The 21,544-nt window shown below is 42.3% G+C and overlaps 1 protein-coding gene across 3 annotated transcripts in view; it reads right to left on the bottom strand.

The window, feature by feature from the left end:
* The window catches only part of CEP350 (centrosomal protein 350), a 119,295-nt gene that overhangs the window by 5,005 nt on the left and 92,746 nt on the right, over positions 1-21,544 (bottom strand). For 2 of the 3 annotated variants that reach the window (XM_073593327.1, XM_073593330.1), the window contains exons 31-37: positions 18,147-18,307; positions 17,601-17,728; positions 17,436-17,503; positions 16,082-17,331; positions 14,688-15,095; positions 14,368-14,514; positions 14,161-14,283 (exon numbers count right to left, since the gene is read on the bottom strand). In XM_073593327.1, the coding sequence (XP_073449428.1) occupies positions 14,161-14,283; positions 14,368-14,514; positions 14,688-15,095; positions 16,082-17,331; positions 17,436-17,503; positions 17,601-17,728; positions 18,147-18,307 (2,285 nt within the window). The remainder of the gene's footprint in view (positions 1-14,160; positions 14,284-14,367; positions 14,515-14,687; positions 15,096-16,081; positions 17,332-17,435; positions 17,504-17,600; positions 17,729-18,146; positions 18,308-21,544) is intronic. The other variant, XM_073593329.1, reaches the window with a different exon arrangement.

Below are 21,544 nucleotides of genomic sequence, written 5' to 3'. Positions count from 1 at the left end.
GAAAACCCATCCAAATGTCTGCAAGATCTGAACTCTTTCACAGAAGGTCACCCAAGTAGCCCATGATGTGGATCTCCTGGGAAGGCAACAGAGCCAGCACTGGACCTAAGACATTTATGAGGACTCGGCACCTGTGGCCAGTCCAAAAGGGAGGGCCAGAAATTAAAACCACCAAGTGTAAAAGTTTAAACAGTCAACAAATGAAAAAAAAAGTCAAACACACACTAATTTCTGACTTCCTTATAACTGTAAAAACGTATACTATTCAGGAGACGCTAAAACGTGTATTGCAAATAGTGGAGGTATAAAGTCCCATACTTGGTATAGGACTACAATAATGGTATGATAACAGGACTAATCTGTGTTACATTTCCATATCGCTGGTCCCTGTATAGGTTCAAGCTTAGCCCGTCATGCTGGGCATACCCCCAGAAGGGTCTGGAGGGCCTGGGAACCATAGGATTCGACTACAGCCCTGGACCTGTATAGAACCCTGTGGCTAACTACATATATATTGCACTAAAAACCAACACAAGCATCCAAGTAGGATCTAGTGCTTGAAGCAACATTACAGGCTGTTCCCAAAATGTTGATTCCAGGTACAGTTCCCAATGTTTTACTGAGATTGCACCGATCTGGACACTGCTTCTATTGTTTTAGTAGAAGGCAGAGCTGAGGTTGACTGAAAAGCGGATTGAGGAATTCAGTAAATAAATAGTTAACTAGTTATAAAGTCTCAGAGGGATCTGATCTGACTCTCTGCATCTCCTCGTTTCCTGCCAGAGGGGAGGGGCAGGGAGGTGATGGCTTCACACAGAGCACAGAAATGACAGGGAAGGGGGATACATGGAGATGCCGCACAGAAAACTAGATGACGAAAGATGTAAACTGGCCGTGCTGTCATGGATTGACGGCAATAAATCTTAAGGTCAGTTTACCAACAGGATCAACCAGGTATTATACTGTATGTAAAGAAATACATAAGATTACTATACAGTTTATCCTAACTGAAAGACTTTTTAGCTTTATAAACACTATTAGGCCCCTTTCACACATGCGGACCGTTCAGGTCACCCGGTCAGTTTTTTAGGTGGACCTGAACGGCCGCTCCATGCAGGTCTATGGAGCGACGGATGTCAGCGGTGACATGTCCACTGACATCCGATCTGCTCCGACCCGCTGAATCCAGACAGATGGAAACCCTATTTTCCATCCGTCTGGCAGGTCCGATTAAAACGGAAGTGATTCAGCGACCTGCCCTGGTAAAACAAAAAAGTTTAATCCTCACTGATGCTAATGCACCACTTTTATAATGTCTCACGTTTCCAAACAGCTACAGACTAATGTGACTAATGTGCTCACTAAACAACAAATAGCAATAATTACCTACCCCACCTTTTTTTAAACATTTTATTATGGCTAACAGCAAAGTTCACATTATCCACTGAAAAAATGTTTTTTTTTCTTTAAAACAAAAACACGCACAACAGAGGTAATCCAGTCAAAAGCAAAACGCCTGCTTTAAAAAATTTTAAAAATACAATTTCTGAGGATTCTGAATTATGAACGTGCATCAGAGAAGGGGAGATTAAAAAGGTACTGATTGTATAAAAGGAGTGGCTACTCCCTACACCCTGGATCTAAATATATTCTATAATGTTTTCATACATGTTCTAACAAGTACAATAATCCTTGATCTCTCAACACCTACATATTTAAATGTGCAAAACGTCAACAGACACACATAGCCACTATGTGCTATAGTAAATTTATCCAAAAATCTGCTGCCCACACTAACAGGAGGAAACAGCATCTGCTTAACCACTTCAACTCTTGCATCCGTATTCACCTTATGGCATGGAGCAAGCCTTACATTTCTACTATGGGTCTGTTTATACAGCAATAACTTTTACAATTTAGGATAACAAAATATATATATTTTTTTTTTGGCAAACAAAGCTTTCTTCTAGTAATGCTGTCTTACAAAAACTAATTTTCTATTCAATATATATATTTAAAAAAAACATTTTTTTTTTTTTTTTTTTTACTTTGAACAGTGTTGGCATTAAAAAGAAAAACAGTATTATAGATAAAAAAATAAAATGCATCTACAAAATGTCTGGTCTATAGTTATGCTAACATTTTTTATTTGGTTAAAAAGCTTTGGAAAGTTATTTACAAATGAAAAAAAAGGCCTTATTTTATGCAACACTAAACAAAATTACACAAATAACAACAATAAATATTCAGCGCAGATAAAAAAACAATCATATATAGAAATATGCTAGCTGTACACTACAAGGATAATTCAATCAAGCCTCAAAAATGGTGTATAGCAAAATCAGTGCAGCGCAAGTATAACATATAAAAGTCCAAGTAAAAAGATGTTCATATCTGTGGGCACAGTGTTTGATATCAGACAAAACAGTGATGAGAGTGAGTGCAGCACGTCCACCACAAGTAGTGCTAGCCTCTCACCTCAAACATTCGACCTGAATAGGTCACATGGGTATGAAAGCATAAAAAAGGGATCTAATGCTCTCCGTTTTAAAACATTTATTCCAATCGACGATAATAAAACTTACAAACATAGCAGTTAAAACCAAGTGCCAGCATGAAGGCATATAAAAAAAAGTTTCCAACCAAGAAAATGCCCGCGCGTGATGTCATACGTAACTCCTCCCCCGTATGTGTTACGTCCTATGGGCGGGACTTAGCCAGCGGATATGAAGTGACGCACACGGCCCGCTCTGATTTATAATGCCATGGAAACCTGACGCCAATCTTCCTAATCACTCGGAACACAACGGCACAGCCGCCACCACCTTCCCTGCCTCAAATCAAGCCGTTAAAAGCAAATCGCCACAACTTGCAGCAAAATAAAATCATTTAAAAATAAATTATACAATAATAGCCACTGTATTCAAACTTATAGAAAAAAAAAAAAAAATTATATATACACACACACACAATATATATATATATATATATATATATATATATATACATACACACACACACACATATATATATATATATATATACACATACATACATACACACACACATACATACATAGGTAACATAACTCCCTTAAGAGACTTTTTCAATTCCCCAAAATTTCAGGCCTTTGGGGTTGCCATGACGACACATTCTAAAATACCTGAATACACTGAGTTTTTAGCACCTTCTTGATGTTGTTAATATGTTCCCCTACCCGTACATGTAATGCCCTACCGGTCCTTTCAATGTACTGTAGTCCGTACCCACATTCTAACATATAAAACAACACCTACTGTGGCACAAGTAATAAGATCCCTTATTTGGTAACGTTTGTGTGTAACTGAAGAACTGAACTCCTTACATTTCTTAATATTACTTCTAGAGATTTTACAGATTGCACATCTTCCACATGCATAGAAGCCTGGTAAGAAATTGAACAGTTAGTTTTCATGAATCCTATGGGGATCAATGACTCCTGGAGCCAAAAGTAACCCTAAGGGATGGTGCTTTATGATATATGAACTGAGATTGTATGGGAAGTAACATCCCAAGTACACAATCCTGTTTAAGTATGGGCCCATGTTTATTCACAATTTTCTCTTTTTTTTATATTGGATACTATAATCCAAAATCATAGAAATTCACCATTTCTACCTTAGCCATCTCTATTAGTATCTGCAGTAATAGTGGCTCTATCAATATTCCTAACCGTCGTCATCTGTCTTGATATGCGTAGATGTATGACCTTTCTGTATAACCCTATTAGCCAAAACTTGGGACTGCAATAAAAATTCTTCCTCCGACGAACAATTGCGGAGTCTGATAAACTGTCTCCTTGGGAAGTTGCATAACCACATTTTATGATGACAACTGTTTAAGGGTATGTATGCGTTTCGGTCTGTTGGCTTGAAATGATTTCTAGTTTGAAATAAGCCATTCTTTTTGAAGATTTCTAGATCTAAAAATATAGTCTGGTTTAAATCCACATTCCAAGTAAGTTTGATATTTTTGGTATTATTATCCATTTTTTTGGTAAAGGTCTTTAGAATCATCTATGTACCTTCTATAACAGACCAATTGTGGTGGGTGATTACTGAAAACGTCCTCCCAGCGGGCCATAAAGAGATTTGCCATACTGGGAGCAAAGCGAGGTCCCATCACCACACCCCTGGTCTGCAGAAGGTACTGGCGATCATACCAAAAATAATTGTTCAACTAACAAAATTTTATAAATCAAATCAATATAAATCTAATGTGTTCTCTGTTAAGATCAGAACTAGTCAAAGCCCATTCAAATGACGCCAAAGCGCCGTCATGATTGATGATGGTATACAATGATCCAACGTCGGCAGTGACCAAGGTACTCAAGGGGGTACTAGTAAGTGTATCCAAAATTTGAATAATCCAAGTATCCTACAAGTAAGCATCCATTTTATTGACCAAAGGCTTTAGGAAGTAGTCTATATATTGACCTAAACGTGCGGTTAGAGAATCTATTCCATTCACAATTGGGCGACTGCAGGATATCGATTCCTCAGGGTGTGGGATACATGCTATGTGACCTATTCAGGTCAAATGCTTGAGGCGAGAGGCTAGCACTACTTGTGGTGGACGGGCTGCACTCACTCTCATCACTGTTTTGTCTGATATCAAGCACCGTGCTCACGGATGTGATCTTTTTACTTGGACTTTTATAGGTTATATCTGTGCTGCACTGATTTTGCTATATAATACACAAAATTAAACAGAACCAAAAAAAAACTTAAATATTATTGATTTAAAAAATAGAAATAAATCAACAAAAAAAAATACTAAGGCAATGAAGGAGTTAACTAGGTATTAGTGTTATCTAAGGGCTAATAAAAGGTTAAATAGAAACAAATTTCATTTTAAAATGCAACAACTTTTTTAAACTTGAAACGTTGCTTTATCGGACATCATATACAGATCAAAAGTCAACCCTTTGATCTGCACATAAATTAAACAAAGGAAATACAAATTAACAATAATGTTGCATTGTATTTACCTATTGAGAGCCTTAACAGTGTTTACAAACACCGTTCATAGGAGCCATATTTATTCTGCAGTGACGAGCCTGGACTATTAAAGTCAATAGCAGCTTACACAATGTGTTGACAACAAATGAAAAAAATATAAAGTGCAGCGCTTAAAGTACAAATAGATAAACAATATTAGTGAAATTTCCCAGAAGTCCCAAAAGAAAGTCCAAATTTGTGAACACTTCCATTGTGCTTGAAAAACCATCTTCAGTGCTATTCCAGCTGTCCACCGCCAGTGAATATGCAAAGCATATTACCAAAATATATTGACACACTGCTTTAGGCTCGGTTCACACTGCTGCAACTAGGGATCCGACTTGTGAGAACCCAAGCCACATGACATGTCCCACGTTAGTCAATAAGAACAGTCTTAATTAGCACTACTGAAGTTGCTCCAACTTTAGGAAAAGTTTCTGTACTACTTCAAGGCGACCTCTATCAGACTAGTGCCCATAAACTTTAATGGAAGTCGCCTCCAAGTCGGATTCTCATCTATATTGACGCGAGTTGGATACGACATTACGGGAAGGTTACCCAGGCAGTGCATGGTATCTTCCTGTAGGTTGTTATCTCTGCATACCTGCACAAGACAAAGTAGCATCAAAGTAGTACTCAAGTCGCTAATGTCGCCTGGCAAAGTTGCACAGCAAGTCACACGACTTTTATGTCGCAGTAGTATGAACCAAGTCTTGGCAAAGGTTTTCAGGACACATGTATAACCGCGGGCTCCACAGCTTTCACCTGACCTCCTCCACTCACTTAGGTTCAGCTGGGCCACTTATACCAGGTTCTCCCTCCACAACAGCGGTCTACAGGCATCCAACTCCCATACACGTTTTAGCTCATAAAAAGCAAGCCCCCTGATGATATCATTATATGACAAAACTAGAAGGGCAAATTTACAGTATGTGCAAAGTCATCACGCTGAGGACTGTGGTCATCTTGTGGATTTTCAAAATGCATATCTCTACCATCATCATCATGCGAGTCTATACTTTTTTTTTTTTTTTTTTTTTAATACTACACCATGAGGCTGTTATTTTGAATTTTTAACAAGTGTCTTGAAAACCTTTGATAAACAAGGGCTATTTGACCTTTCAGCAGAAGGTTAATATATTCTGGCAAGAGGCTTTGCATATTCACTGGTGGTGGACGGCTGGAATACCAACACTGATGTTTGTTTTTCAAACACAAAAGAAATGTTCACAAATTTTGAACTTTCTATTGGGACTTTTGGAAATTTTACTACTATTGCTCATCTATTTGTACTTAGCTGCACTTTATTTTACAGTGGCTAGAGTAGCTGCTATGTTAGAGAGCAAGTTTTGGCTGGGTAAAAAGGGCAGGGAAGTGCCAGAAGGGATCAATGACATGGCCGGTGTAGTTCAGTGAAAATTTCTGCCCACTAATATTTTAATTGTTAAATAATTAAAAATATAAAACTTGTATTTTTTATATTATTCTGTGCACTTGTCAGCCTATAATAAACAAAGCAGGGTCCTTTATTAAATCAGTGTACCAAAATGAAAGCCCTATATGTCCAAAAAATATAAGAATTATTAAAGGTATGCAAATTTGACAGTTATTGTCAAATTAAAAAGGCAAGGTGACAAAACAAGGGATAAATGCTTAGTTCTTCTAGGGGTGCATAAATAAAGAGAAATCTTTACCTTACTTTTGGCTTCAGCAAGCTCCCTACATCCATGTGGCTGGTCCCCTGCAGCTTCTTCACTAAGGCACTTCGGCTGTGCTCACATGCTAGCCTATGGGTGCTCAACCTGTGGCCCTCCAGCTGTTGTGGAACTACAGCTCCCATGAAGCAATTCAAAGCTGTTACAAGCATGACTTCCAAAGACATGGAATGGTGGGAATTGTAGTTTGGCAACAGCTGGAGGGCCACAGGTTGAGCACCCATGTGCTAGCCCCACCGTGTTCAATGCAAGGTCACAAAGTTACATAACGTAGAAGGTTGAATATAAAAAAAAAAAAACATAGGATCATCCAGTTCAGCAAAGGTGTGTGCAATGTTTGTGTGATTTTTATTCTGTAAATTCCCACAGCCCTTACCTTTTCTTTTAAGCTGTCAATACGTTTAGCTAGGACAACTACCTAGTGGAGGGAGTTCACATTTTTACTGCTCTAACAGTAGAGAACCTTTCAGGAAACTAAAGGTTAAAGGAGAAGTATGGTCAAAGCTTTTTTGGCTATACGTCTCCCATGGATCACAGGAGTGCAGTTCGTTCTGCACACCTGTGACCTTTTTTCAGAGCCGTCTAGGCTCGGGAAAGATCCTGACCATATTGTCAGGATCCACCCAAATGCTTGGATCGGCAGCTGGCACAGCCTCTCAGCATGTCGCTGGAAGACTGAGCCAGCCACTCCCGTGTGCGCTGAAGGGGCAGAGCAGAGAGCCCAGGACTGACATTTACCACTCTGCACCGAGCGGAAGGGAGGACTGAGTGATCAGCTTGACCGCACAGTTCTCAAGATAAAGCCAGCAGGGGACAGCTGCAGCCTGGATCAGTGCTGCATCCATCTACCTCTCTTTGAAACCTCCTGTCCTTGAACGTCAAATCATAGCTCATTGCTGGGGGGAGCACATTGCAGGGACTTCTATCTCTAAGTGATTCTTTCTACAAGTGATATGCACTTCATTCTCTGCCTCACCTGATCATTCCTTCTGTCTCTTTACAGGTATGTGTCAGCTCATCCACATCTTCCACCGTTAACTGAAATTGGGATCTGCCTGCTGTCTCTGTGTGTGTCTCTGGTATGTGTCAGCTCATCCACATCTTCCACCGTTAACTGAAATTGGGATCTGCCTGCTGTCTCTGTGTGTGTGTGTCTCTGGTATGTGTCAGCTCATCCACATCTTCCACCGTTAACTGAAATTGGGATCTGCCTGCTGTCTCTGTGTGTGTGTGTCTCTGGTATGTGTCAGCTCATCCACATCTTCCACTGTTAACTGAAATTGGGATCTGCCTGCTGTCTCTGTGTGTGTGTCTCTGGTATGTGTCAGCTCATCCACATCTTCCACCGTTAACTGAAATTGGGATCTGCCTGCTGTCTCTGTGTGTGTGTCTCTGGTATGTGTCAGCTCATCCACATCTTCCACCGTTAACTGAAATTGGGATCTGCCTGCTGTCTCTGTGTGTGTGTGTGTCTCTGGTATGTGTCAGCTCATCCACATCTTCCACCGTTAACTGAAATTGGGATCTGCCTGCTGTCTCTGTGTGTGTGTCTCTGGTATGTGGCCTTCTCTATCTGCTGCCCTGTGCGAACAACCATGACATTATTTGTTTTTCTGAACTGTCTTACCTAAGTTTTATGTGTTGATCTTGTCTTGTCCTCTTGCTATTCTGACTTTTGAAGCAAAAAGTTCACTTTGATTGCTAGGCACTCTTATAGTCACTCATGATTAATTAACGAACTTCAACCCCACCCTTATAACAGTATATATTTGAGCATCCTTAAGGGGTCAGCACATTGCTGGGGGGGAGCACATTGCAGGGGCTTCTATCTCTAAGTGATTCTTTCTACAAGTGATATGCACTTCATTCTCTGCACTTCAGCGATTGCACGAAGCAAACAAATACAGCAATCTGCACTGGAAAGCAGCTAACAGACTGCAGGTGACCCTGTCTCTCTATTAAGCTCTCCTTCCACTCTGTAACATGCACTCTCTACCACTACTTCTGACACTCCTGTCCTCTCTCCTCAAACTCTCTTACCTTCACCCCCCCTCTCCACCCGCCTGCTTATAAATATCACCCTGCCTTCTGTCTTCCCCCTACTACTGCTCTTACCAACTCTCGCTCATTCTACATCCATACACTGATAAAACCTCCAGTACTCTGAGACATGCCCCTTCACATAAATCACAGTCCCACATTACCTCCCTCACCCTCCCGCTTCTCCTAATCTCTGGTGACATATCCCCAAACCCTGGGCCACCATCATCTGTCCTTGCCCAACGCTCCCATCCCCCTACACCCTCTGGCAGGAGCCGCAACCCACAGAACTTGGTCTCTATTCCTCTTTCCAATACCAGCCCCCCCTTTTCCTGTGCCCTGTGGAATGCACGTTCTGTCTGCAACAAACTCACCGCCCTCCACGACCTCTTCATCACAAATTCCTTTAACCTACTTGCCATTACTGAAACCTGGCTTCATGAATCGGATACTATTTCTCCTGCTTCCCTCTCCCATGGGGGCCTTCTCTGGACTCACTCCCCCAGACCAAGTGGACGGAAGGGAGGTGGAGTGGGAATCCTTCTAGCTCCATGCAGCACCTATCAGGTTCTTCACCCACCTCCCTCTCTGATGCTCTCCTCTTTTGAGGCACACTGCATTCGTCTTTTCTCTCCCATTTCTCTAAGAATTGCTGTCATCTACCGGCCCCCTGGACCGGTATCAGCCTTTCTTGATGACTTCTCTGCCTGGCTACCCTACTTTCTCTCTTCTGAAATCCCCACAATTATTCTTGGGGACTTCAACATCCCTGTCAACACTAACACTACTATTACTTCTAAACTTCTCAGTCTAACCTCATCGCTTGACCTGAAGCAATGGATACAGGCTCCTACCCACTCCAATGGCAACACCCTTGACCTTGCCTTCTCCTATCTGTGCACTCCGTGCAACCTTTCCAACAATCCACTCCCACTCTCTGATCACCACCTTATTAGTTTTGCTCTCTCCTTGTCTTCCACCTCTTCTCCCTCCAACCGCCTAACAGTTACACGCAGAAACCTTCGCCACCTCAACCCTTCTCTTCTCTACTCTGCTACTGATCACCTCTATGACAAAATCTCCCCCCTGTCCTGCCCCAACCTAGCTACTTTCGTTTACAACAGCTCACTGTCTTCCTCCCTAGACAAGCTGGCCCCCCTCACTACACGCAGAATTAGGCCCCGACTGCTACAACCCTGGCAAACAGATGACACCAGAAGTCTCAGAAAACGTAGCCGCGCTCTTGAGCGCCTGTGGCATAAGACTAAGACCCAGGAAGACTTCACACAATATAAATCTGCCCTCCTAAAATACTACTCCTGCCTTCACACTGCCAAACAGACCTACTTTATCACACTCATCAACACCTTCTCATCCAGTCCACGTCAACTCTTCTCTACCTTCAACACTCTACTCTGTCCTCCACTGCCTCCACCCACCAACTCACTCACTGCCCAGGAGATTGCCAATCACTTCAAAACTAAGATTGATACAATCCATGAGGAGATCGCCAATGCGCAAAAACCTCCCCCATGCAACACCCCGTGTCCACAGATACAATCATTACTTCCCTCATTCAACCCTGCTACTACTACTGAGGTTGCTAAACTTTTATCTAGCACTCATCTAACCACTTGCCCCCTGGATCCTGTTCCCTCGCAAATGCTACGCTCACCCTCTGACTCGATTCTACGCTCTCTAACTCACATTTTCAACCTCTCCCTCTCTTGTGGCATCTTCCCAAACTCTCTAAAACATGCGCTAGTCACCCCCATACTAAAAAAGCCCTCACTGGATCCCACCAATCTCAACAACTTACGTCCCATCTCCTTACTCTCCTTCTCCTCCAAACTTCTTGAAAGACTGGTCTACAACCGATTAAGCGACCATCTGACCATGAATAAACTTCTTGATCCCCTTCAGTCCGGTTTTCGCCCTCAACACTCCACGGAAACTGCTCTCCTTAAACTCTCAAATGACCTACTAATGGCTAAAGCCAATGGACACTATTCTGTACTACTTCTCCTGGATCTCTCTGCTGCCTTTGACACAGTGGACCACCCCCTCCTCCTCAAAAAACTCCACTCCTTTGGTCTCCGTGACTGTACTCTTCGCTGGTTCTCATCCTACCTATCCCACCGCTCCTTCAGTGTCACTTACAACTCTACTTCCTCCTCTCCTCTTCCTTTTTCCGTCGGGGTCCCCCAAGGTTCTGTTCTCGGACCTCTCCTTTTCTCAATCTACACCACCTCCTTGGGTCAGTTGATTGCCTCCCACGGCTTTAAATATCATCTCTACGCTGATGACACCCAAATCTATCTCTCCACCCCCCAGCTCTCTCCATCTGTCTCCTCACGCATTACCAACTTATTAGCAGACATATCAGCCTGGATGTCACATCACTTTCTCAAACTCAACCTATCCAAAACCGAGCTCATGATATTTCCTCCCTCAGGTGCCACTTCCCCTGATCTCCCTGTCAAGATCAACGGCTCAACTATCAACCCATCTCCCCACGCCAAGGTCCTAGGTGTAATCCTGGACTCTGAACTAACCTTTCGACCCCACATTCTATCACTATCCAAAGCTTGCCGCCTCTGTCTTCGCAACATCTCCAAGATACGCCCCTTCCTAACCAATGACACCACAAAGCTTCTAATCCACTCCCTGGTCATCTCCCGCCTTGACTACTGCAACTCCCTCCTCATTGGTTTACCTCTAAATAGGCTATCCCCACTTCAGTCCATCATGAACGCTGCGGCCAGGCTCATCCACCACACAAACCGCTTAGCGTCTGCTACACCCCTCTGCCAATCCCTCCATTGGCTGCCACTCAGTCACCGAATTAAATTCAAGATACTAACTATAACTTACAAAGCCATCCACAACCTGGCCCCTAGCTACATCTCTAACCTAGTCACAAAATACCAACCTAATCGTTCTCTTCGCTCCTCCCAAGACCTCCTGCTCTCAAACTCCCTTGTCACTTCATCCCATGCTCGCCTTCAGGACTTCTCCAGAGCCTCCCCCATCCTCTGGAATGCTCTTCCCCAATCCGTCCGATTTTCTCCTACCTTATCCACTTTCAGACGATCCCTGAAAACTCATCTCTTCAGAGAAGCCTATCTGGCCCCCACCTAACAACTGTACATTTATCTTCTCAATCAGCCCATCACCCACAGTTATTACCTCTTGTATCTCTTGACCTTCCCTCTTAGATTGTAAGCTCTAAGGAGCAGGGCCCTCTGATTCCTACTGTATCAAATTGTATTGTATTTGTACTGTCTACCCTCAAGTTGTAAAGCGCTACGTAAACTGTTGGCGCTATATAAATATTGTATAATAATAATAATAATAATAATAGCTGTATGCCATCTTCAGGGTCCTTAGAGTAAACAGTATGTTACTAAAGTCACCTCTGATATGTTTGTACACTGTAATCATATCCCCCCCTCAAGTGCCTTTTCTTTAGAGTTAATAACTAATCTATTCTTATAGCGGAGCTAATCCATCGCCTTTTTTCATTTTGTAGCCCTTCTCCAAACTCTTCCTAATTCAACACCATCTTTCCCGAGGATTGGGGACCATAACTAAATGGCATATTCAAGATGAGGCCGCTCCAGCACTTTGTAAAGGGGTATAATTATTGATTTAGCTCTTGAATGTATGCCCTTTTTTTAATTCACAATAGTATTTAGCCAGCTTTGTTAGATGTAGCTTGGCACTTGCATGTTATTGCCAAGTCTGGCATCTACAAGCACCCCCTATATCCTTTTCCATCACTGATTGTTTCAGGTAAGCCCTTCCTAATGTGAATTTTGCATGTGTATTTCTGGGACACAAATGGTTAACTTAACATTTTTTAATATTAAACCTCATCCGCTGTGTATCTGCCCAACCCCCTATTTTGTCATGGTATTCCTGTAATGATGCTTTACCCTGTGTTGAAGTTAATAACCACTATACCATTAAAGCAGTTTTAAAAGGATAACTTTTTTTTTTTTAATTAAAATAAACCTGTTCCTGTATATAGCACAGAGGGGCCCCGTACCTCCTCTTCTGAGGTCCCCGCCGCACTCTCAGATCCTCTGGTTTTCAGTGCGTAAATATAAGAAGCAGCTTCCTATGGTGGCACGCCTTCTCCCGAGCTGTGGGCACCCTCACATGCACACACTGCGGCTTGCCCCCACCCTTTCTCCCAATGGCTCCCACTGCTGTCTCTGTGCTTGTGAGGGTGGTGAGACAGAACAAATCCCGCTGCAGATGGATGCAGCACTGGAAAGATACAGGACTCAGATAAGTATTTAGAGGTGAGGGGGCAATACAACTACTGGGACATTTTTTACCTTCATGCAGGGAATGCATTAAGGCAAAAAAGTCTTGCCTTTACAACAATTTTACCCATTTCAATACTGGAAGATACTTACCTCCTTCCTGCCCAGGGCAAATTTTCAGCTCTGAGCATTGTCACACTTTAAATGCTAAAAACTCAGTCATGCAACACTACCCAAATTAAATTTTTTGAGCTTTCTTTTGGTGGTATTTATTTGTAATTACAAGCCCATGTGACAGTGCCGACCAATTAGAATGCCTCCTATCTGTACATGTAGAGAGGTACGGATAGGAGATTAAACTGCAGGGATTTCAAATCCCCAAACTGGTAAATTGGCGACCCATTGGCTCACAGCGAGTGATCGCGGGGACAGGGGGGGTCCAGTGTAAGTTAACCTTACAGATTTTCTGTAAAGGTGACTTACACTTTAAACCAGCAATGCACTTTAAACAGCAACAAACTTCTCATAGCATTCCCCATGTGATAGGTTTGACAATGATTATGCATATAGCTGTAAAGCTCCATTATTCACAAAATCAAAAGGTGAAATGATTGTAAATGCAATTAAAAATCTGGGAGGTAAGCCAAACCATGCTTTTAGGCACAAAATACATAGGTGCCTTTTATTTGCATAAAAACAATGTCTGCAATCAATCACTACAGGATAAAGAAACCTTTTTCTGCTCCTGCTGTCACATTCTCAGTGGAAATACTTTTCTCAGTATTTTGCCTGGAGTTCAGCATTAAATACATACAAATCACTGAGACCCATTCACATGTGCATCGTAGCAACGCACCTACTCTATGAATAGTGCCACTCATGATGAATGTAACCCAATGCATTGTACAGTACAGCCCAACACACAGCAGCAGCATATACTGTGCGTTGTGCTCCACTCGTTAAAAATAAGGGGTCATGTATGGTTTTACATCTTTTGTGGTGCATTGGCTTTAATGTGTGTGCAATAATGCACCGCAATGGAGCGTTTAAGTGTCAATGGACCCTGACACAATGAAGAATTGTGTTCCTTACCAATATATGATCCACTCTGTCCCTCTTCTTCCTTCCAAACTTCATCATCCTCTGCCAGTCCATTTTATGATTTTGTTCCTTCTTTAAACTTAGTAGATTAAGAACTTCGCTTGTGAGGAAAGACTGCAAAAGAGAAAAAAAAACATAGCTCTCGAATAATGCTAATGCATATAAAACCACAAGTTCATTTTAAAAGCAGTACAGTACCTTCACTTCCTGCATGTTACTGGGATCCTTTACCCGACGGGAATATGACAGAGTCATGCGTATGGGTTTCTTCCATAGCGGTTGAGATCCTCTGGGGTCAGGAGAGCAGATCTCTTCGAATATGTGCAATGTCAGGTCAAACAACATCTGCAAAAAAACAAGAATAAAATAAAAGCAAAGTGGCCCTGCATGTGCAATACATACTATACAGTATATGTGATCACATAGCTATTTCTGGTAGATGAGCAAGACATTGTGTTCATAAGATAATCTTTATTTGCTTACTATTGAGTTATTGGTCAGTTACAACTATGACCTACTTCTTTATAGGCACTGTAGGCTGGGCTTTGCTCTTCATTCTCATGATGTGTGAAATTGTTTCGGATCTCTGCAATGTCCAGGTTTAGCTGTTTCCACGCCCACAATTCATCCACTGCAGACTGGACCAGCTGCTCAACCTCCAGCATAGAGTGAGGAACCGCCATGATGAGCTCTGGGGGAGAGATTGGCTGAGCAGGCTTTGGAGGTGCTTCAGACCGAGGTGCTAACATACTTGGTTCTGTCACGGTACCGGCTGAAGGAGCACGTTCCAGGAGTTGGTTTCTACGACTACTCAGTCCAAAATCTTCCTCAAACCAGTCGGCATCTTCTCCGAGGACAGACAGTATGCTGCGGCTTGGGTCAAACTCTGTGACTTTCTGTTCAGTAAAAGTATTGTGGAAAGGTCCCTGGCAAGAGATAAAGAGATCTGATAGATACATCTTAAGTTTTTGGACACAAAACATTAAAGCTCAGGTGTACCCAAAACTTTTTGTGTAGTCTTTATAGAATTGATATAGCCGCCCATGTCACGTCTACAGAGTAGCCCAGAGGCTGCAGTTTAATTTAACAAGTTTGGAGACAAAGTCAGAGCTTGTTTTACCCTTTAAATGACATGATGTGTAGGAGGGTTTAAAAAGACAACTAATGCTTCCTGAAAGCCCAAGTGCAGGCAAAATAAAAAACATAACAATCAGCACAAGAGACATAACCTACAGTCAATAGAACGTGTCCCTTGTGCCAATGACCCCTCTGTTAGGTGCTATTACTATTGTAATTGGAAGGTCTCATCCCTGAATGAACAAATTTAAAAGACAGCACAATATAAAATGGCACTTTCAATACCCCTCCAATGAGCACATATTTGCTCATTGGAGGGTTATTGAAAGTCCCACTACATATTGTGCTGTCTTTTGAATTTCCTCCTCCATCTATGAACATCCTCCTCCATCTATGCCACCCCTGCCACTGTAATCTACCAGTGTGGCAAGGGTTACCATACCTGAGGGAGCTGTCACAAGCTCTCATCAAGAGTGCCAGACTATACCTGCCCTTTCCTTCAAGCCCATTCATAAATACTCTAGTTTCTATGAAATTTAATTTATGAAAGGAGAGGGTCCTCCGTTCATAGAAACTGTAATACTGGCTTCTATGAATGGAGAAGGGCAGACCTAATCAGGCACTGTTGATGAGATCCAGTGACAGCTCCCACAGCTCTATTAATCCCCGCTGCACCAGAAGAGGCAGGGGGGGGGTGGGCATCAATGGAGGAGGATTTCACCTAACAGAAGAGACAACAGCACACATCTGACTAAGTGATGTGCCTTGTGTTGATTTTTGTTTTTCATTCTGCCTGCACTTAGGCTTTAATCTGATTATTCCATAATTTACTCACCAGTTTTTGGTGCAGATCTTGTATTGGGATCTCTTCTGAAGCATGAACAGTGTGGAATTCATGGTTGCTCTGCTGAATTTTCTGTGCCCGCTGTTTGCGAATGTTTTGGAGATAGGCAACAGTGTCCTTCAGGCATGCTTGCAGAAGACTCTCTGAAATTGTGCCCACTTCTGGTGTTCTTTTATTAAAGCGGTCCTCATGAGGTTTCACAGTGAGCTCTAAAAGAGACTCCTGTGGATCCTTGTGCTCCTCGTCCAGGACTGCAGTATCAGCAGGAATGTCCACTTGCAGTTCCTCTTGTATAGAAGGGGAGCGTAACTCAGAAACACTAGACTCTGCACTTTGCAAAGGGGTCTTTTCTGGGGTTTTTTGTTCAAAGTCCTCAGCTAAAGGAAGGTGGCCATCTAAGTCACCCCGATTTAAAAATTCTATATCTTCTGTTAAAATGCATTTTTCTGCTGAGGGGGACGCAAGTTCTTCCTCTACTAGCCGAGTGATTTTGTGTGGTGGAGCAAAGAGTCCATGAAGAGGCGAGCATACAAAATATCGACTACCTCCAAGTGAGCCATCATTGCTGCCTTCAGATTTGTCAAGCTCCACCCCAGCCCATATACCTTCTGCAAAAAGGGTCTCCCCTTTAAAACGTAGTGTACCAGGCTGTACGCCACTTACTAACACTCTGTCTCCAAGCTGAAACCCTGAAAGTGGGTCAGTTACATCAATGGTGGAAAGGTGTTCTAGTGAAGGAGGCTTGACTTCTGTGTCCAGAAGGTGAGGACTAGCTGATTTCAGTTCATCTTTATCTGCTTCTTGCTCAACTAAAACTTCACTGTGTAGCTCCCTTCCTGGTGTTGTCAATGAGATATCAAATTCTTCACGTGGAGTTTCAGAGACTGACAGCTTTAAGGGTACAGATGACTCAAAATCATCAGAGTAGGAGTGGTCTTTTTGTGGGGAGACATACTCATCTTGAATCTCAGTCCCTAAATGAAGGCTCAGAGCTGGCAAAGGTGAGAGGGACCTATGGCTCTGCACATCTAGCACATCCTCCGGAATTTCTGAATGGATGCTGGACACAGGACTGTCATGGGCGGAGCTTGATAAAGCATCCCTGACTGGGAGTGATGGGGAACTTGCAACAGAGACATCTTCGACTGTGAAAGGCTCCAATACAAGTCTAGGTTCATCAGGGATACGCTCAGTTATAACTTCCTTTCCGGCCAAAGGTTTCTCTTCTTTGATGCTTTCTGCTGAAAAGGTAAATTAAGTGCTTGAAGTAACATAAATGAAATACTTCTCCCCTATTCCCAGTATTTTTGGCAGAATTTCAGCAGTAATAATCCCTATATCTTACCTTCAGACCTGTTACTGATGTCCTTTATGTCTTCGCTCTCAGCTTTATAGGAAAGAGTGCTGTCAGCTCTAAGAAACAAAAATAAATGATCAATTACCTCTAAGAAGATGGAGCACAGGTTAGTCAATGCATACTACATAATAAAGACGTTGAATCAGGGAATACCTTTGTGGGTAATCAGGTTGCACAGAAAAATCCTGGTCAGCTTTAGTCACACTCTTAACACTGGGTGGTGTTGTAGCTTGTTCTTGGCTCAGTTCAGCTTGTGTCTTCTGAATGTACTCATCATATGACTACGGTACAAGAAACAATGACATATGTCAAATCTCAACACAGCTGCTCATATCTCAAATATACAATGATGGAATTTAAACAAAGTTTCATTTGCAGCCTTCCTTTTCACTTTACAGCCATAGCACAAAGCTTAAATTTGATTGTACATTGTGATAATTTGAATAATTTCTAACTTGAAAAAGACCTACAACCCTATTTTCCCAGTGACCAATCTATGGTAAATACTAGTGTTTTGCAATGTTTTAAAAAAAAAAAAAAAAAAAAAAGAATGGATTCCTAAAGCCTTCTGTAAAAAGAATTCTAATTTACTTCCCCAAAATGATGAACATAGGACATTATTAAACAGTGAATTCCTATTGATACTAAAGCACATAGTCAAGATTTGTAACTTTACCAATTTGTTATAAATTAACTTGCCTGAAGCTGTTGAAGTAAAATGGCTTCCTGAGCACGCAATCTTTCTTTCTGTCTTCTTTTCTGTTCTCTCTTCAGGTTTTCCACAATAGATTTGCGTTTTCTTAACTCTTCCTTCAGTGCTCTGATACGACCTTCAATGTCGCTTTGGTCGGATGTGGCTTCTGAGGAGTGAACACACACAGAGTACAAATGGAAAAAAATGGGAATTTTGATTTGACGGTACAATATAAGGCACAAAATCTGTAGTTATAGACCATGGGTTATATGCCTCTACCTTCAGGTGAATGGACACTGGCAAAAGCTTTTCTGGGAACACCCCTCCAGTGCACTCTCATATAACCCCATCCACTCAGACTCCAATTTTGTAGCAACCAATAAGGAAAAACAGAGAGCTAAGGGATGGGGCCTGTGTCCTGTGATGCACTCCAAATTATGATATTTACAGGCGAGTCAAAACTTCCACTATCTTAATTGTACAGTAGAGGATTTGTAGTCATAGACCATGGAACATCACCAAACAATAAACTGAGGAGTGGGTAACCATATACACCAACGGGTCTGGTAGGAGTAGGCCTTGAAGAAAGGAACCCTTTCCTTGAGGGAATAAGCCTTGGAAATGAGCTGCCAAAGCCAGCTAGCTATGGTGGAAGTGGGATGACACTTCCTGGGACTCTCAGGGAGTACAAAAAGGAAGTCAAATTTTACAGAAGGAAGATGTTGCAGCTAGGTAAACCCAAACTGCTCTAAACACCTCTAGACAATGGAGTGAAATTGCCTGGGTGTGCTTTAAGAAAGGCCAGAGGGGAGGAAGGATAATCATCTTCATTGAGTTGAAAAGGAAGAGACCACCTTGAGAGGGAAGGAGGGTTTGGGTTTCAGTTTCAGGACCACCTTATCGCTATGTAGGACAAGAAAAGGCTTTTGACAAGAGAGAAGGGCAAACTTGAGACATGCCCGAAGGAGGTAATGGCCACCACCAAAAAGGCCACTCCACTGGTGGGATCCTCTAATGGAATATCCTGGATGGGTTCAAAGTAAGGTCTTTGAAGAACCAAAAGATCCTACGGAGACAGAGGAGGTCGGAGTGGGGGATTAAAATGAGCCGCGCCTTGTATAAAAGGTCGTTAACAAGGTGCAAAACCCAAGGTATTTTTGTAGGAGAATGGTTAGGGCAGAAACTTGTTCCTTTAGATTACAAAGAGCCAAACGTTGGTCTAAACCAGGATACAGGAAATCCAATATGCAGGGAATAGAATATTTCCGGGTGTTGAGGTGCCTGCTTTTGCTTTGTAGATAGCCAAGACTGTTGAGATGTGGTTATTCAACCAAGAAAGAATCAGGCTTGCTTCCTTCAGAGCTGCTCGTCCCCCTTGGTGGATTTGTCCGACTACAGACTTAGTGGATAACTGTGTAGGAGATTAGTCTTTATAGCTCTAAGTTTAAGAATATTGATGGGGAGCATTGACAGCTGTAGGTACCAGGTGCCCTGGACAGTCAGGGGATGGTAGATCCTGCCCCAGACTGACAAATCAAGTTGGAAATCCACCATGCCAGGGTGATTTTTGCCTGGCTGGATAGAAGTTGCAAGCTCTCTAGAGAAGGGATCTGCTTGCCCCACATCATAAGGTTGCTGAGCTGCAAAGATCTGGTGTGGAACTAAGGGAAAGGAACCACCTCAAAGGAGACCATCATCATGAGGCCCAGAGTCCTCTTGCTGTAGAGAATTGAGGGATGCCTGGTTGATCTGAGAGCCTGACAGCTGGATCTCAGAGATGCAATCTTTTCCTCTGGAAGGAAAATACTGGCCTGGGCCATGTCTAAAGTCAGTGCCTGATACTCTAGTCAAAGGGAAGGCATGAGGGTAGACTCCTTGAAGATGATCATACATCCCAATGGTTGAAGTAGCTGGACATTCCTTTGAATGTTGGAAGACAAGACCATGGCTAAGCAGTCTTTCAGCAGCAGGTCATTCAAATATCCCAAAACACAAATGCCCCAAGAATCTGGAGTGGTGCAAGTACATTGTGAAGGCTCTTGGTGTTGAAGAGAGCCTGAGAGAGTGGGCGACAAATTGAAAGTGTTGGACTCTTGCATCAAAGCATAGAAAGTGTTGGTGGGTGGAAAATACGAGAATGAAGATAAGCATCTTGGATGCCCAATGATTCTAGAAATTCCCCTGCTCTGCAAGAAGAAATAACAAATCTTGCAAACGGCATGAAAATTTTTGGTACATGCAGATATTTCTAAGGGTTTAAGGTCCAAAATGTGACAAATGCCATCATTTGGTTTTGAAACCGTGAATAAATTTGAGAAAAACCCTCTGAAGTTTTCTTCCTCAGGAACTAGGATTTTCATTCCTTCTGTCTGAAAACTTGATCCAGTGTAGCACAATGGTCTGGCAGATAAGAAGGTAGGGATCAAGGATGGGGCAGGAATAGACATTTTCTTTTGTAGCCCCTGAAAACAACAGACTGGACCCAGAAGCTCTAATCCAGGCTGTAATGAAGGCCAACAGAGGGCTCCTGGGTAGGCTTGGAGGGTTTTTGGGGTCAAAGGCTTGCGCCAAAAGGATGCACTTGCCTCTGACTTAGAGGTGCCCCCTGGGAGAAACAAAAGGACCCCTTTATGGTAAGAAGAGATTGACGTAGTATTAGGCTTAGGCTGCTTTTTTGGGGTATATGTACTCTCTCTCCCCAGGAACTTCCTTGATAAAATTATAAAAAGGGACTAACCAAACAAGCATTCACCATTGAAAGGCATGCATAAAGGATGGTTTTACAAGCAGGCTCAGCAGACCAAGCCTTTAACCACAAAATACTGTACATGTGCACAGAGAGCAGTGTTATCCAAGAGACCTGGTAAATTGTATTCTCCAGGGAAACGCCACAAAATAGAGCCAAAGACATGAGCTGCAACTGTTTTAATAGAACAGGGTCTACAAACACAAAGTCATGTTACAGCTACAGTCTAACAAATGGCCATAACCTCAATGGCTGCCTGTAAAGCAGGACCAGTGAAAGTAAAGGATGCCTTCAATAAGGTTTCAAAGCACATGTAGACGGAACCCTTAAAAGGAGGAAGTATATTCTACAGGAACATGAGATGCTTGATGACTGAGATGGCATGATCCACTTCCTGAACAGACTTTTTGTTATTTTTTTTTTTTTAACATATATTCCTTCTCTATAAGATATAACTCTGCAAATAGTTTTAGAGGAATTAATACCTGGTCAGGATTTGGGAAATCGTCATGAAAACCACCATTAATGCACATGTGCAAATGAAACCATCTCTTTAGATTTTGCCAGCCATTTAGTGCCCATAGGAGCTTGTCCTGTCTAAGGAGATTCTGGTGCTCTTGGACAAAAGCTAGTAACCACCAAATCAACATGTGAACT

This window comes from Aquarana catesbeiana, linkage group LG07, assembly GCF_042186555.1.
Source record: "Aquarana catesbeiana isolate 2022-GZ linkage group LG07, ASM4218655v1, whole genome shotgun sequence".
Taxonomy (NCBI): Eukaryota; Metazoa; Chordata; class Amphibia; order Anura; family Ranidae; genus Aquarana; species Aquarana catesbeiana.
Note: the sequence above shows the minus strand (reverse complement) of the source record. Positions and strands in the feature narration are given on the sequence as shown.